This window comes from Grampus griseus (genome assembly GCF_964374135.1).
Source record: "Grampus griseus genome assembly, chromosome: 10".
Lineage (NCBI taxonomy): Eukaryota > Metazoa > Chordata > Mammalia > Artiodactyla > Delphinidae > Grampus > Grampus griseus.
Window position 1 is genome coordinate 73,719,194 of NC_139004.1, and position 16,718 is coordinate 73,735,911.

At 40.1% G+C, this 16,718-nt stretch overlaps 1 protein-coding gene across 1 annotated transcript in view; it reads right to left on the reverse strand.

The window, feature by feature from the left end:
* Window positions 1-1,185: 1,185 nt before the first annotated feature.
* Window positions 1,186-16,718, reverse strand: part of CFAP20DC (CFAP20 domain containing) — a 266,609-nt gene continuing 251,076 nt past the window's right edge. Inside the window, exons 16-17 of the mRNA XM_082663225.1 lie at window positions 14,291-14,385; window positions 1,186-1,742 (exon numbers count right to left, since the gene is read on the reverse strand). Of these exons, the coding sequence (XP_082519351.1) occupies window positions 1,630-1,742; window positions 14,291-14,385 (208 nt within the window). The 3' untranslated portion in view covers window positions 1,186-1,629. The remainder of the gene's footprint in view (window positions 1,743-14,290; window positions 14,386-16,718) is intronic.

The window sequence follows — 16,718 nt, forward strand, 5'->3', positions numbered from 1 at the left end:
TCACTTACAAGTTGCATCCTGAATTGTATGGAACAAGAAACTGAATCAATCCCCAAATTGATACCAAATTATCTTAAGATGTATTTCCATATTGAATTGAATTATTTTTTTCAGGATCCATTTGCAATAGTCAATTTCAGATATAATGTCTAGTACACATTTGATGAGAATAGTAGAAATCCAGGTCTTGAAAGTGGAAACTAATAATAATATAAACTTTTCCTCACTGCTACATGTGCCATGAGGCAAATGTGCCCTCTCATCACACTGGATCTAATCTATAACTGTGGTTCTCATGCATGACTACACATTTGAATTGCCAGGGGAGGTTTTAACATTTTCTAATGCCCAGAGTGCACCCAAGACCAATCAAATCAAATGTTCTGGGGGTGAAACCTGGGCATAGAAGTATTTTTATAAACTTCCCAGGAGATTCTCATACGCAGCAAAATTTGATAAGTGAAGCCATATAGCCCAGTCAATGAGTTTCCAAGTAATCTGGCTCTACCATTTTGGTTTAAAATTGGCAGTGTGAAGCACATCTATTTCTGTTTTTCAATTCTTCTATAGAAATCTCAACAGAAATTGAAGCTCCTCCTTTTAAACAAAGTGTAAAATATGACCTTGTGGTAGATAATATAAATATAATATAAAAAGTACTTCCTTGAGCTCAGTATTTATATACTTGGCATACAATTCAAGGCTGGTCTACTGGAATTCAGGAAGCACATGATTTTCTTCCTTGTGATGCAGTGAGTAGAGTTACAGTGACATATTCTTAAAGACCAAAGGAAGCCTCCTCCATTTCTCCAGGTCCAAGTCACAGAAGTGGTGAGGTATGTGGGGTGTTCAAATGGGTGACTTCTTATTAAATTTGGATCCATGGAGCTAGATTTGGATCATATTATTAGAATTCAGAGATAATTGGTAAAAAATTTTTTAAAAAAGCACAGAGCTAAGCAGCTTAAGTTATTAACAATGTTGTGGTCTTTGGCAAACTCTGGATGAACTATAATGAAATGGAAATAGCAAGGTCGGTACCAATAAAATATGGTCATAAAGTCTGACTACTTCACAGTTAATCCTTTTTCTAATAATCTAAGGAAAGGTAAATACCATCTAGGAATATTCTGGTAAAGAAAGTGGGGTAAATAAAAAGAATCAGTTTAAAAGGTATTCTTCTGACCATCATACTTTATTTTTAATACAAATAGGTAATAAAATAAAAGGTACCCAGATATCTGTTAAACAAGAATACATTTTCTGTATATCAAGCCATCATTTACAGATTAACACTACAAAAAATTTGCATTAATAACTCTTAATTCGTTTACATAGAATTATACGAAATAAACAAAATTGTATGTAGGATGAGAACCAACAAATAAGAACCAATTCAAAGTTCTAAAATCTTATCTCTGTATTAATTCCTTCACAGTTCCAAAAAATCACACCCATCTACAAAAAGAACATAGGTAGTCTTAACATTGAACACTATGTACAAACTAACTTCATTTCTCTTAGCTACTGTTGATTCCATGGGCCTGGCCAACACATGCATTGTGATGCCAGTCAGAACTGCTATCCTGCTCCGCCGGGGGTGGCCATTCTTTGCCCTGGAAGGAGGCATTACACCAACTCGTAGTATTTCCCAGTCTGGGGATCAAAGTAACAGTTCAGACATGGGTCATACAGCAGAGTCAGCACTTCCTCGTCCTCTTCCACCCTCAGGTCTTCTCCACCTGTGGGAAGGGGAACCACCGTCATGTTAGCTGTTGGCCTGGCCCGTAATTCTTAAACTGCAACAGAGAAGGGCAAGGAAGCAGGAATCATCCATCTTTCCTGGGAGACTGTCCTTTGCAGGCAGGATGTCAGTGCTAGAATGGAGGAGCGCTGCAGATGTGATAACGCTCTACTTGCAGTGTAAGACGGAGAAGAAACGGTGATCACAGGGGCCAGATTCGCTATAAAGCACAAGAAAAACGAGCGTGGAGAACTGGCAGGGAGAAGAAAGGATTAAGGAAGAGGGCCAAAGGACTAAAGAGTTGTGAGGATTAGGGATACTTGAACAGGATTCAAAATTTGATTATCACAGCTCTAGACTTCTTCATGGGCCAGAGCTGCACAGATGCCAAACAGTGCAAATTAATAAAGAGCTCAATCCGCATTCATACAACCTAAAAAGACTACCAAATAAACATGAATTAAAATAATGTTTAGAAATATGATACTCAAAGCATAGAACACAAATGGAAAACAATGTCAGATGATCTGTAATTTTATTAGTGCTAGCAAGATCTGTCACATTTGCTGGGAAAATGAACATGGCTTGATTTGTTTTTCTTGTGACAGCTATTTAGGTGGTTTGGATGAAGAGAACACCTACCGCCTAAGTAATCAGCAAAGTTAGCAAGGTTTGGTTGGTTTTCAACAAATGGCATGGAATGAAAAAAAAAAAAAGCTTTACTAAGATATTTCCTGACCACCTTGTGTGTGCCCAGTGTTGTGCTCAGTACTTATGTACTTGATGCCATCACTAGCACTAGCAAGCGAGTGCCTTCTGAGTACTTCTCAAAATCCATGTAATAGGCTTGGAGGCTGGGAGGGCAAGACCTCCCTCAGCTGGAGAGGACCAGAGCAGGCTCAGGGAGGAGCAGATGATTAAGACAACACTTGTCTCTCTTCCTTAGCACAGGCTACTAAGGACCAAAGAAAACCAAACCTTTGGGCTACAAGCTCACCAGGGTCAGTTCTGGAGGGGATGGTGGGCATGGGCAGGGCTGACACAGAACAGAGGCTCAGTAAATACTGAGTACTTTTTGAAAGGGTGAATCAATGATTGTGAAACAAAGCTGGGATCTTAAGCGTCACTGCCCAGAGGAAGGGAAGGCCGTGGTAGTGGTGGTGGTGGTGGGACCTCACCTTACCCAGCCCAAATCAGATTAAGCTGGTGCATGGACACTGTCAGGACAGTGACAAACTGGAGTTAAGGCCAAGGGTGTGGTGACAAAATGGTGGAGTAGGGTTTTGAAACTGTACCACAGCCATTCCTCTGCCCATCCTTCTTCTAACCACCCCAAAACATTTAACGTGATCCTTCCCTGCCCCAGGCACCAAGCCAGGTGTTGGGGATATGAAGATATAAGAGAGAGGCCCTGTTTTCAAGGAGTTTGCAGTGATCTGGGGGAAACAAGAAATCAGTGGACTCTCTGGTGAGTTGCACGCAGTGCCAGCAGTTCTTAAAAAGTGGGGTTTAACAGAAGAATGATTTCATCTGCCTTGCTTAGTAACACCTCAAATAGTACAACCCTCGATGGTTTAGAAAGCACTTTCTCATGCAGTAGCTCATTTGACTGTTATGATCCTGTGAAAGAGGCAGGAATTATCGTGCCTGTTTGATGGATGAGGGAAACAAGGTCTGCAAAGTTAAACAGCTCATCTGAGGTCACTTGGTGAGTTAGAGGCAGAGTCAGGGATGAACCTGGGTTTCCAGATTCCCAGTTCAGTGTTCTTTTGACCATACCTGCTCGATCTTATTGTTAACACATTACTGGTGTAACACATTCAGTTGGAAGCTATTACATTATGGGGATTTAAATATGGAAAGTAAAAAATTGTAAAGGTGTCCTACATTTAAAGACATCAGTTTTGGAAACAAAAGAACTTTGATTTTTCATATTTCCAAAACCACTGACAAAGATGAGACAGTCCTTGTGGGAGGGGCAGAGGCAACTAGCTCAACAGGCCCAAAGGAACTGAGCTTATTAACTCCAGAAAAGGGAAATCTTGATGGAAGTGACAACAGCCCTTCTGGCTTCACATATATAAAGGGTGGCAAATGAATGGGAAATTAAGACGATGCTGTGGGGCTCCAAGAGAAAGCAACAGGATCAATGGGTGAAAGTTACAAGGAGCCAGATTTTGGCTCAGCACAAGGAAACATTTTCTAGACACTGGAGCTGACCAGGAAATGGAACGTGGACTCTAGGGAGGGTGAAGTGGGGACTGGGGCAATCATTTGTATGAGATTTTGTAGATGAACCCTGTGTAGGACAGGGGGCCAGATCCAATGATCCCTATGGTGCCTTTGATGAGTTTTTGTGACTCTTGGCTGCAGTGGCTTCTTGCATCCTTGAAATATGTCAGGACTTACAGCTAACGGCCACATTGATAGTGGTAGCTGACCTGAGCACCTTGCACAGTTTCCGATTAAGAACAGGAACCCAGAGAAGGCAGACTGCCTTTCCTTTATTTTCTATTGTTACCTTAAGAGTGGTCCCTAGGGCCTTGCCTCCACCCTCCTCCTCTAAGTAGGAGAGGGTGGGAATGCTTTTCAAGTGGCTGTTTCATATTGAAGATGATCCCCTGGGCCACTTCTGCACCTCAAAGGAGAGTGTGCATGTCCTTTACTTTCAGATATTCAATCCATCAACACTTTCATATTGGGGCTACTTCAGTCAACGGAACAAAATCAGGTGATCAATAAGTAACCACTGTGTGCTTGCTACGTGACTGAGCAGTCTGGTTATGGATGAGACAGCCTAGTTGTACATGTGACATACACACATGAAACAAAAACAGCTACTAAAGATTAATGAGGAGTTAAACTGGGAGTGGCTAAGAGCGCCCCTGGGCTCTAGAATCCAACAAACCTGGGGATGGATGGGAGCAACGCTGCTCACCACCTGCATGCCCTTAGGCTGGTTACAGATTATTCTACCTCACTGAACCTTCGTTTGCTCGTTTTTAAAATGGGAATAACCTTATTTCATAGGGCTTTGTGGACTAAGCTGGACACTGGGTAATATGCATAGCACAGAGCACATGGTAGTTCAATAAATAATCACTACTATTACTATTAAGAATAATAACAATATAATAAATCCTTAACTATAGGCTACAGCTTTTTTAGTAACTCAGAACAGCACTGATAAAGCTTAAATATAAAGAAAAGACTTCACAGAGACAGGCAGAATGACATTTAGACAATGAAGTCAGATAGATCTGGGTCCAAATCCCATTTCTGCCATTTTACAGCTGTGGGACATTGAGAAAATTCACTACTCAGCCTCAGTTTCCTCATATGTAAAGTAAGGATAGTAATAGTACCTGTTATAGTACCTATGAGAACTAAATAAGATAACACTCAGCGCACACACAGTGAGTACTCAGCAAATGTTATAATCATTATGGAAAACGTAAGATATCTGAGTTAGACACGAGAGGGATATGTTCATTTATACCTCACTCCCTACCCCAAAACTATATCTGTTTGATTTTTTACTACTAAAAAAAAGGTTTGAATGAAACACAAAGTCCCCTACTAATTTTATACAGGATATTATAATTAATTCATCTTTAAATAAAAAGTTCTTATATCAAAAATCATGTATTTTTCAAAAAAGTAACACTAATTTTTTCCATCAGGTGTGATATTAAAACCACATATTACTGAGGTAAATAAATATAAGTCGCATTTTCTCAAAGATCTGCCATCCAATGTCTTGTTTTTACTGCATCAACACATTGGGGAAATTCTGACCTCTGGCACATAAGAGTTATATGCTGTATAATTGTTTAGTGCATTCTGTGCTTGTACTTTCCAAAAAGATAAAATTTTAAGCTGGCGTTATTAAATTAGAAAACTCGATACATTTTTACAACTAGTCAGGAGCCTTTCAAAATGAAAATGACCGTTGTAATGGGCCATGGGTCTTTATCATCCAACTGCAAAGGGATCAAGGTGCATCCAATTCATTAGTAGAGGTCTGGCTACATAATGCATGCAAACTGAAGCAATAACTGCTATAGGAATGCATTCGTTCCAATACATATCGCTGTAGAACTGAAACTGCATGCATTATAACCATGGGACTAACGCAGGTTTTGTGGGGTTTAGTACTAAAGCTTTAAATGGGTGAATTTTAGAACTCTACCAACAATGACATTCATACAAAAATTGGGTGATATTATGTATAACTTTATATTGAAATAAGTGCTTTAAACTTGCACAGATGGTTTTGTTTTCATTATAACTTAATTTTCAAAGCCTCCAACTTACATCATTTTGCCACTGTAATCTCTACGTAATGAAATTATAATATTGTTAAGCAATTACCACTGTGATGTCAAGCAATGGGAAATGTTTTGAAAGGTAATTATTGTGCATGGGCATGGGGTAATTTTCAATTATATTCTTGGATAGTGAAGAGTTCGTTTTTCTCCCAAATGCTAAATTGCTCTATTTAAAGACTGGCTACAGAAACTCTAAAAGGACAAATTAACAAATAAAACCATTCTCTGCTACCAGACTAAGAACAGCGGAACAGGGGTCCAAATTACATTTTTACTCTTCTGCACATAATAAAGCCATTTCTGGTGAAATAAAATTGCCTTTCAGATAATAATCTGTTTACAAACTTTCAGCTTCATCCACTTTGAAACTGGTTAACGGCAATAACAGAAGAAAACCCAACGGAGTCAGACCAAACACAGCAATATTACCTGCCCTCCCCTTGGTTAGATCAGTGTGAGCAGATAATTCCTCCAGTTCACCTTTTGAGTCAATTAATATAAATGCTTAATTATCTATATTTAACGCATTTTAACTGTAGATAATAGAAAACCGATATGCACAAGCTCAGTCTTCAAGCTTGAAAATAAATGATGTGGCACCAGTTTATCAGATTTAAAGTCTCTGAATCAAGACACTGTACTTGATTTTCGATTTTCTGACGCTGCCATCTGGAGTTTTGTCTTTTTTTTACAAGTGAATGCATTTTCTCTCTTATAGATCTTGAAAACTGATGGACTGTATCTTTATGCGCATACTAATACACTATTGTTCAAACAATTCAGTGGTGACAGATCACCACTGGGAACAGTCAGCCTTCAGGTCAATAAAGATGACATTTTAGATAAGATTCTGCTGAGCACCAGGTGCTTGCAAACTCTTCCACCAACTTATATCACAGTAGGGCAAAATTAACTTGCACTACAACTGGAGAACGTGAACTGTTGAGATTTGTTTCTCAGCAAATATGTGCCCTCAAATGGAAGAAAGATAAATGACCAATAATGGAATAAAAAGGATGAAAACATACTTTCTTCTATTAGAAAGCTATATTGTTTTTTGGAAGGCAAATGATATGCCAAGATTATAGTTCAGGTTTCATTTGGGAAATAAGTGCATCACTCCTTTTGTAAAATCTCGTGGCTATATTTTACTTGGAAAATACCACTTAAAACAACACATTGAAGAATTTGGATGATTAGTTAGGAATTCTTGCAATTTCATTCTTTCCAGCTAGTCTCTACTTACAAATGTGATTCAAATGTGCGCTTGTATATCAAATCATCACGTTGTACACCTTAAATTAACATAATGTTATATGTCAATTATATTGCAGCAAAGCTGGGGAATACCTCACAAGACATATATGTGCACTTGTAAATATGTGAATTACCACTCTGAGTGCTTTTTGTTGCACATGAAGGAAGGTCCCTAGTCAGACTATTGAGCTCTGAAGCCTACAAAGCCTATAGGATCTCCAGGGCCTGATTTCAGGCAAGGTGGCAACGCTGCAGCCAGGGGGAAATGTATCCCAATTCCAGCAATGGAATCTAGGACCACATCTGGGCCAAGGCCCCTCTGTTGTACATTTGGGGAATAAGTAGGTGGGGGGTGGTTCTGGAATAGGAGAGAGCCTCAGACACCCATCAGTGTGTTTACTTCTCTACTAGAGGGTTCACTTCCAGTATGACTGAAAAGAAGGCATTTCTTTATATAGTGAGAGGGCTGACTGCCCCCCTCTTAATCACTTCTTCTATGCAGAGGAGACACCCCCCAGACCCTGAAAGCTGCATAAGAAAATATTTCCTTGCCCCAAGGTTAATCAGAGACCAAAAGGCAACTACTTGCCTCACAGGGGAAGGGGAAGGAATCTGGATTCAAGAATGTCATACAGGTAATAACTTGTTTTTTTGCACTTCGATTTATTGTGCTTTTTACAAATCGAAGGTTTGTGGCAACCCTGCGTTGAGCAAGTCCAACGGCACCATTTTTCCAACAGCTTTTGCTCACTTTGTGTCTCTGTCACATTTTGGTAATTCTCAAAATATTTCAAACTTTTGCATTATTATTATATTTGTTATGATGATCTTTGATCATTGATGTTACTACGACAACCTGCTGAAGGCTCAGATGATGCTTTTTTTTTTTTTTTTTTGCGGTACGCGGGCCTCTCACTGCTGTGGTCTCTCCCGTTGTGGAGCACAGGCTCTGGACACGCAGGCTTAGCGGCCATGGCTCATGGGCCCAGCCGCTCCGCAGCATGTGGGATCTTCCCGGACTGGGGCACGAACCCGTGTCCCCTGCATCAGCAGGCGGACTCTCAACCACTGCGCCACCAGGGAAGCCCTCAGATGATGCATTTTTTAGCAATAAAGTATTTTTAAATTAAGGTATGCACTTTTAAAAGATGTAACGCTATTGGACACTTCATAGACAACAGTGTAATGTAAATACAACTTTTATATGCCCTGGGAAACCAGACTCATTTTATTGCGATATTTGTTTTATTGCGGTGGTCTGGAACAGAATGTGCAATATCACAAAGGTATGCCTGAAAATGCTAACAAATCATTTCACAAGCTGAGAGTTGAGGCGGGGGCTCTATGGGTCTAAGGAGAATTCTAAGGAGAGTACTATTTTATCCAGAAAGGCTCAAGAAAGAAAACTACCTAAATTAAAAACACTGCACTGGACACTTCAGCTGTGTAGTTCTTATTGACCTAAATGGGAATTCTGTGGTTCTATCAGTGTGGGGCTTAAGGCTGCGGACAGTCCAGTGCGACAGGCCTCGGTCAGTGTTCTGCTCCACAATCAGTGGGGCTGTGACCCAGGCTGTGACCCTAACCTCACCCGTACAGTGGCGACACAGCACAGCCCTATGCCAGTAAGTGTTAGGAGAAGTCACGGAGAGGTAACGCACAGGAAAACTCGACACAGCGCTGGGCACACAGCATGTGCTTTATTAATGCTGGCTTCTATTATTACTTTGATCGTCAATATTGCTTTTTTAGGGAAAGTTCTCCTTTGCATTTTGAATAAATCTTCAAGATACAGGGAAGATCCAAAAAGTAGACCAAATCATCCTCCTGTTTCCCATGGGCAGAAGATTCACTCATTCTACTCATCAAATATTTATGCAGCGTTTACAATGTCCTAGGCTCCACGTTAAGCACTGTGGGTACCACGGTTGTTTGATGAAGCACAATGTCTGGTGCGATAACTAATAAAACAGATTTTGGAAGACTGCTTTTAGACTCAGGGTATTAGGTAAATGTCAAATAATTGCACGGCGGGAAACAGGACTATGAAAGGATTCCTCTGTTGGACCCAGGACAGGCGGCCAGATTCCCCTCTCTCTGGTTAGCTGTGAGGCGTCATGAGATTTCCATAAATTCTTGAATAGTAATTTGGATATTACACCTATAAAATAAGCATCCGCTGCCTATTTATGTCTCGTGGGAGATTAATTAATGTTCATAAAGGAATATCTTCTGTGGCTTTGCTGTACAAAAGGTATGAGAATGTTATTTTTATGAGACTCTGGCAACTCCAAAAGCCCTTCTGAGTGTGTTTCTCACTCAAAATCCATGCAACCTGCAAAAAAAGGTTTACAGGCCTGAAGAGAGAGGCATTATTATTCCATTTTGGAGCTGGTAAGCATGAATAATTTAAGGGTCATAGCTGTAAAGGAACAAATGTCAAAAACAAATTGACAACTATTCTTCGAGCGAAGTCTGGTTCATTTTCAAAAGGTCAATTTGGTAGTTTTCTTGAGTAAGTTCTGAAAGCTTAACGTCCCATTTTTACATTTCACACGGTCTCCAGAAAAACACATTTTCCGTAGGTGTTAAGGGTACCCGTGCCCATGGTAATTGATATTTGGCAAATGTATCATGGCCCAGCTGAGAGCTGCCCGTTTCTCCATTCAGTCAAATGGTGCGGAGTACAGTGCTGTTCCTGCTGGCTGCTTGGCTCTGCTGGGAGCTGGGCTGTTCATTTCAGATGGAATTCACACACTTGAGACATTCTGGCCTAGTAGAAACTGGGGCTGTGACACAAATTTGTACTGAATAAAGAAGGAACTCTAGGGCCAGGTATAATGCATGCATTTACTTTTGTATGGGCTGGGGCAAGTTTTCTAGAGTTACGTATTGGTTAGGCCATCTTTCCCTGCTGTGAGAAAGCAGTTATGCCTCTAGCTGCATGGATACATCTTGGCCTCTCCATCTCTGATGGAGATGTGGCGGTTCATCGTATCACTTCCCTGCTCTAAGTACCAGTGTCCATGTGTAAAATGGGGATAATAATAGTACCTATGTCTCAGTAGGCTATTCTGAGAATTAAAGTGCACATGTAGGCCTGGGTCACTGGAAGATGAAATAAACATTAGCTATTATTATGTTTATCCTAGAAGTCTGAAGATGGAAGAGCCTCTTTCCCTGTGAACGAGACTTCAAAACCACCTTCACATCCCAGTGCAATGGTTCTGCAGAAAGGCACTGATGCGGAGGAAGACTGGATCCAAATCGTAACTCTGATTGAGCATTTGACCTTGGGCAAGGTCAAATTGAGGGTGATGAATTACATTAGTGTTTTTAACTGGTTCATTAGGGCCCCACAGCAGGGTTCTGAGACCATAACTCCCACTCCACCCAGAGCAGTTCTGCTTTTAACTCCTTTACTTATTGGGATTCCATATGAGATTTCACTTGACAGAAAAGTTTTCATTGCTTATAAGTAAAGTTTAAGAGCCACCGCATAAGGTGACCTATAACTGTTTTAATTGCTAAAATGTGTGGGTCTAAGTTCAATACTCTCACTGTTGAATTTTACAAATATGCCTAATATACCAAAAAATTGGAATTGGGGGAAAAACTGAAAGTCAGATTTCAATGAATTACTCTGTTTTTTTCCTTCCAAGGTTGTTATAAGAAATGACCAGTTGAATAACATTTCTCTCCCTCTTTTTCCTCCCTTTCTCCCTTCCTGTCTTCCTTCTAATGAGAATCCAGCGTATCTAATATATGCCAGAAATTTAAGGGTACTAGGGATCTAGGAGTGAGCAAACTGACAGTCTCTGCTTTTAAAAACTCTTAGGCTACCTAGGAAAAAAGGCAATAAACAAGTAAACGAATCATGAGTTACGAACTGTGAAAAGGCTGTGACGAAAAGGCACTAGGTGAGGTGAGAGAGCCTGACCTACTCAGATAAGGTCGTCTCGAGAGGCCTTGGAGAAGGTGGGCACAGCGACCACCCAGGCTGGGCAGTCCCGCACTCTAGTCACCTTGCCCTTCATTCAGCCCCTCACTCCCTTGGCCTTGCCCTAGATCTGGTCAACACGGCAGCTACACCCCTCAGCCACTCAACCCCTGGAGGGAGTGTGGCCACCAGTCATTTGTGACAAGCCTGGGGGTTGGGGGAGGCAGGTCCAGGCCTGAAACAGGTGACCAGAGGTCTGCTTTTCTTTTTTCTGAAAGGACTTAGCTACTTAGCCCTTGAGATGTTTTGTTTTCCTGTCGATTGGAACTCTCAACAGAAAAGTAATTTTTCAATTCCTGGTTTATATATTGTATTTTTTTATTAGGTAATTTATTTACTTGGTTCAAAGCCAAAAAAATTAAAAAATAAAAACAGTGGTTGGGCTCTGGGGCCAGGCTGCTTGGGTTTAAATCCCAGCTCTACCAATGACTAACTTTACGCAAATTATTCAAGACCTTGCTGCCTCAGTTTCTTCAGCTGTAAAAAATAACAACTGCATATACAAAATTAGTATCTTCCTCATGGTACTGCTGGGAGGACGAAATTTCTTTTTTACATTCTCTTTTTTTAAAAAATTGAAGTATAATGATTTACAATGTTGTGTTAGTTTCTGGTGTACCGCAAAGTGATTCAGTTATGTGTATGTGTATATATATATTCTTTTTCGTATTCCTTTCCATTATAGTTTATTACAAGATAGTGAATACAATTCCCTGTGCTGTACAGTAGGACCTTGTTGTTTATCTATTTTATATATAGTAGTGTGTATCTGCAAATCCCAAACTCCTAATTTATCCCTCCCCCCAACCTTCCCCTTAAGTAGCCATAAATTTGTTTTCTATGTCTGTGAGTCTGTTTCTGTTTTGTATAAAAGTTCATTTCTATCATATTTTAGATTCCACATATAAGTGATATCATGATACTTGTATTTCTCTGTCTGACTTACTTGTGAGGACTAAATGTAACCACTGAGCACAGTGTCTGGCATATATTAGGTGCTGAGTTAATGGTATTGTGCAACAGAAACTCAGGAAGAGTCCCAGACTACCCACAACTGTGCCTCCCTTCTCCTTCTGATGGTATACACTGGATGCTTGAGCCTATTATTTTTCTTTGTCAAACACTTTATAAGAACAGATGGAAACACTAGCTCAGTATATTGGTAACTGTATGCTACGTTGTCTAAAACTAAGCCAATGACATGTAAAGATTAAGCAAATAGGAAACACTACTTTTTGATGGTTTTGGTTTACATTAACTACAAACTATCCAAGTTTATCAGAAGAGGGAAAGGGATACCAGATGGAAATCTAGGGTGACAGGGAGAAGGGGTGCCAGAGCTGGTTAACATTGGCCAGAACATTTCTACAGTTCTTGGAATTTAATTTGTTAATTTGTCCTCCATGCAAGTTCTGTTTACCTTCAACATAATTGAGCCCCTGCTGTCAAAACATCACTTTGCAATGGCAACTTTAAGACATCCTTTCAGCCACTCATCACCACTATAGATCTTGGGTGCCTTTGTTTAAAGACCACACTCTCCTGCGGCTTATTTAGGATACTTAAAACATTACTTGTTCCCTCACAGCAAGGTCTCCTCCTGACACGCAAGATTCTGTTTTTCTATTATGAGCAATTATAAATGTACACCCCTAAAAAGTCTCAATTTGAGGGGCATCATCTATTTCAGATAGTAAATCACAGCGACATCTCCATCCCTTGGGCAACCAAAATGCACAACTCAGATATATGAGCTCTCACTCTGAACTCTCCATACCTGAAGAAAAATGGGATGCTCCTCTTTCTCCCTGGGGCAATTAGGGAAAAAAAACCCTGGCGCCTTTGTTGGAGTAATTTATACTGGTTTCAGTTCCTTTTTTTTTTCTTTTGCGGTACGCGGGCCTTTCACTGTTGTGGCTTCTCCCGTTGTGGAGCACAGGCTCCAGACGCGCAGGCTCAGCGGCCATGGCTCACGGGCCAAGCCGCTCCGCGGCATGTGGGATCCTCCCGGACCGGGGCACGAACCCGTGTCCCCTGCATCGGCAGGCGGACTCTCAACCATGCGCAACCAGGGAAGCCGCCCCCCCCCCCCTTTTTAAACCGTAGATATAGAGCTTCCATCTTTATAATCCAACTTGTAAAGCTATCTCAGGGAGTCCCGCTCTGAGGTTGTCTATCACTCCAGCTATGCATTTTAGAGTTCCCCTCACCCTTCCCATCTCAACCTCTCTGTGTCTGACGAAGATTCTTTTATGTCCCTCCTCTACACACTCCTGACAGTTACGTTCCCTGCTCACAGCCAGAAACTAAATGGTCATCTTTGTGGCTCTCGTCAACAAAGAGAACCCCAGGCAAATTTTCATCCCTGCTTCCTTCTAATTTTTCTATTACTAATACTACCCATCAAAGCTCTGTGCCAGCCTTTGCTTTAATGAAACGGCTGTACCTCTGTATTAACGAAAACATGGATCTCTGTGATGCTGGAGTACTGGGTCTGCTTTATAATAATACTAACAACTGGTATTTGGTAGGCGCTATCCCAAGTATTTCATATACAGTATACCTTACTGAATCTTCATGAAAAACTTGCAGGTGGGCACCATCTATTATTAGTCTTATTTTACAAAACTGAAATTCATAAAAGTCACACAGCAGGAATTGCTAGAGTTGGAATTCAGATGAAGGTCAATTTGACACCAAAGCCATACTCTTACGCCTTGAACTATATTTTGCCCATGGATTAACCTTCAGGAGAACAAGGACAATTTCTCTTTTAAATTCCTTTTAGTTGCAAAGCACCTATAATCCTATAAAATGAGGCACAGATTACCTCATTTTGGCTGTGTGAGCCTAAGTGATCAGCATTTTAAAAAAAAGTGGCATCTCAAAGTGACTGATTTTCTCTATATATAGTTAATTATTTTTATTTTTTATGCTTGGTGTTTTTCATATTCCCACCTTGAGCACTCAAGTTTCCGGAAGAATCCTGATGCTGCTCTGCTGGCTGTTGACTGGGAGGAACAATCGGTGGGCTCAGCATATTTAACCAGTCCCTAAAAAGAAAAGAAGAAAATAAATGAACCACATGTTTGTAATTCCATATAGAGGTTTTACCTTTCTCTTGGATTTTTAACTCCCTGGGGCTTCCACAAAAAACCATTTTTCCCTTCTTCATATTTCAGAGAATAAGATGTCCAGAAATTAATATTCAGTTTTATAAATCTGTAAATACATAGTTGATTACTTAACTAACTAGCTGTTCAATAAATACACCAACTAAATGATGATGACTGTTCCTCTCAAAAGTTTATGACTGTTGATCGTCAACTATAGCACAGCTCCTCTCACCTAAGAAAATTATTTCAACAACTAAGAAGAAATGCAGCAGAGACAAAGCTCCTTAGGACCTCTGGATAAGAAAGCCTGACAAAGTTACATGTCATGGATGACAAGAGTCCATTTGGTGATTCAAAAGAGAAGTTAGTCTTGGAGCTGTCATGGACCAGCCATGATGGTGGGAGCTGGTATGCATTCACTTGGGGCTTTAGGGCAGGGGAGGACAAAAGAAGGAAGAGTGAGGGCCTTTGGGCCCTTGAGTGGCTCAATACTTCAGTTCTCCCAGTATGAATGGGGGCAAAGCCACTTCAGAAAGCACCTCCTACATTCCCCGTCCCTCTGCCTCCAACTTCCAAGCTCATTCCCAGTCTCTTTACTTTCCTTCTTTCCATTCTTTTCCTGTCTCTCTGCTCCCTCTAGCAGATACCTGGGTGGGTGTGCTATAAGTCAGTGACATCCTGAAGGCATGAGTCACTGTGTGTTCTACTTGAACCCTTTCTCATCTGTAAACTTGCTATTGAGCTTCTTCACGGGAACAGAGCAGGAAGGGGAATGTGAAGGATTTTCCAAAGCGAATTATATTTCTTGCATTGATATAAGCAGGCTGTGTCATTGACCTTATTCTTCTCAACAGGAACATGTCCTCATGACCAAAAAATTTCTCTCTAAATTTCTGCATTTCCTGCTGTCTTTATCTACAATGGGAGACAGTCCCGACCAGTAACTAAGAGCACTGGCTCCCCAGGCCAATCCTGGCACCATGTTTCTGAAATGTGAGAACTTAGCCAAGTCACTTATAACATCACTAAGCCTTATGTATAAAAAGGAGATAATAATAGTTACTCCAGAGTTTTGTCGTTAAGATGAAATGAAAAAAATGGATGAAAAACGTTTGGTATGGATCTGGGTACAGAGCTGCTGTCAAAAAATTTCAGCTATGACCACTATCATCTTCATTATCAGTGAAGATCATAGTATGGCTGTATCCACAATGATAAACCAAGGTAGGAAGTGGATTCTGCTGGAATTAAACCAGCCAAGGATTGTAGAATGATTTCAAGTCTATACAATAGAAGTTTTCTTTGCAAGCCATTTACTCTTCTTGTATAAAAAGGATCTTAATGTAAAAATTATCCAATTCCTATTTGTATTATTTTAAGATACTTTCACTCACTGCTCACCTTAGCTATCACTAGATTATGGCTTGTAAAATAAGCAAGGTGAACTTGCTGTGTAATTGAATTTCATAATAACACATTAAGGACATCAGAAAGGATTTGTCACAGACTTCCAAGCTAATGGGGCATTTTCTGATAAGCACCTTTTACTTAGTCCATTTAATTATAGCAGACCAAAAAATTCCTACATTATAGAAAATTACAAGGTCACATACAAATTACTAGCCCAGTGGCTTCATTACTCGGCAAGAGAGATGGAGAGCAAAGATGAACAGGAGAAAAATAATGTTATCATATGATGACACCCCAGCGACAAATTAGAAACTCCAAACGATGGCAGTAGTAGCATCTACCGTGGTCCATGGACATGCAGGAAAAAGCAGATGTTATAAAAGGCAAGACATTACTTCTTAGGCCAATGATTTGGTTAATGTTTTTCTTGTCAGCAGTAGCTATGGAAAGTACAGAGTTTTTCTTTTTGTGATTTTTGTTTGTTTTAAAGTAATTTCAGATTTATAGAAAAGTTTCAAGAGTACAAAGAACTCCTATATATCCTTCACCTAGATTCTCCAATTTAAACATTTTATCACATTTGCTATCTACCTATCTATCTATCATCTATCTATCATCATCTCTCTATCAAGGGTTGGTAAACTATGGCCATGGGCCAAGTCTGGCCCACTGCCTGTTTTTGTAAGGCCTGCAAACCAAAAATAGTTTTTATATATTTTAATGGTTGAAAACAATTAAAATAGCAATGTTTCATGACACATGAAAGTTATATATAATTCACATTTCAGTGTCCATAAATAAAGTTTTATTGGAATACAGCCACGTTCACCTTTTTACATATTGTCTATGACAGCTTTTGT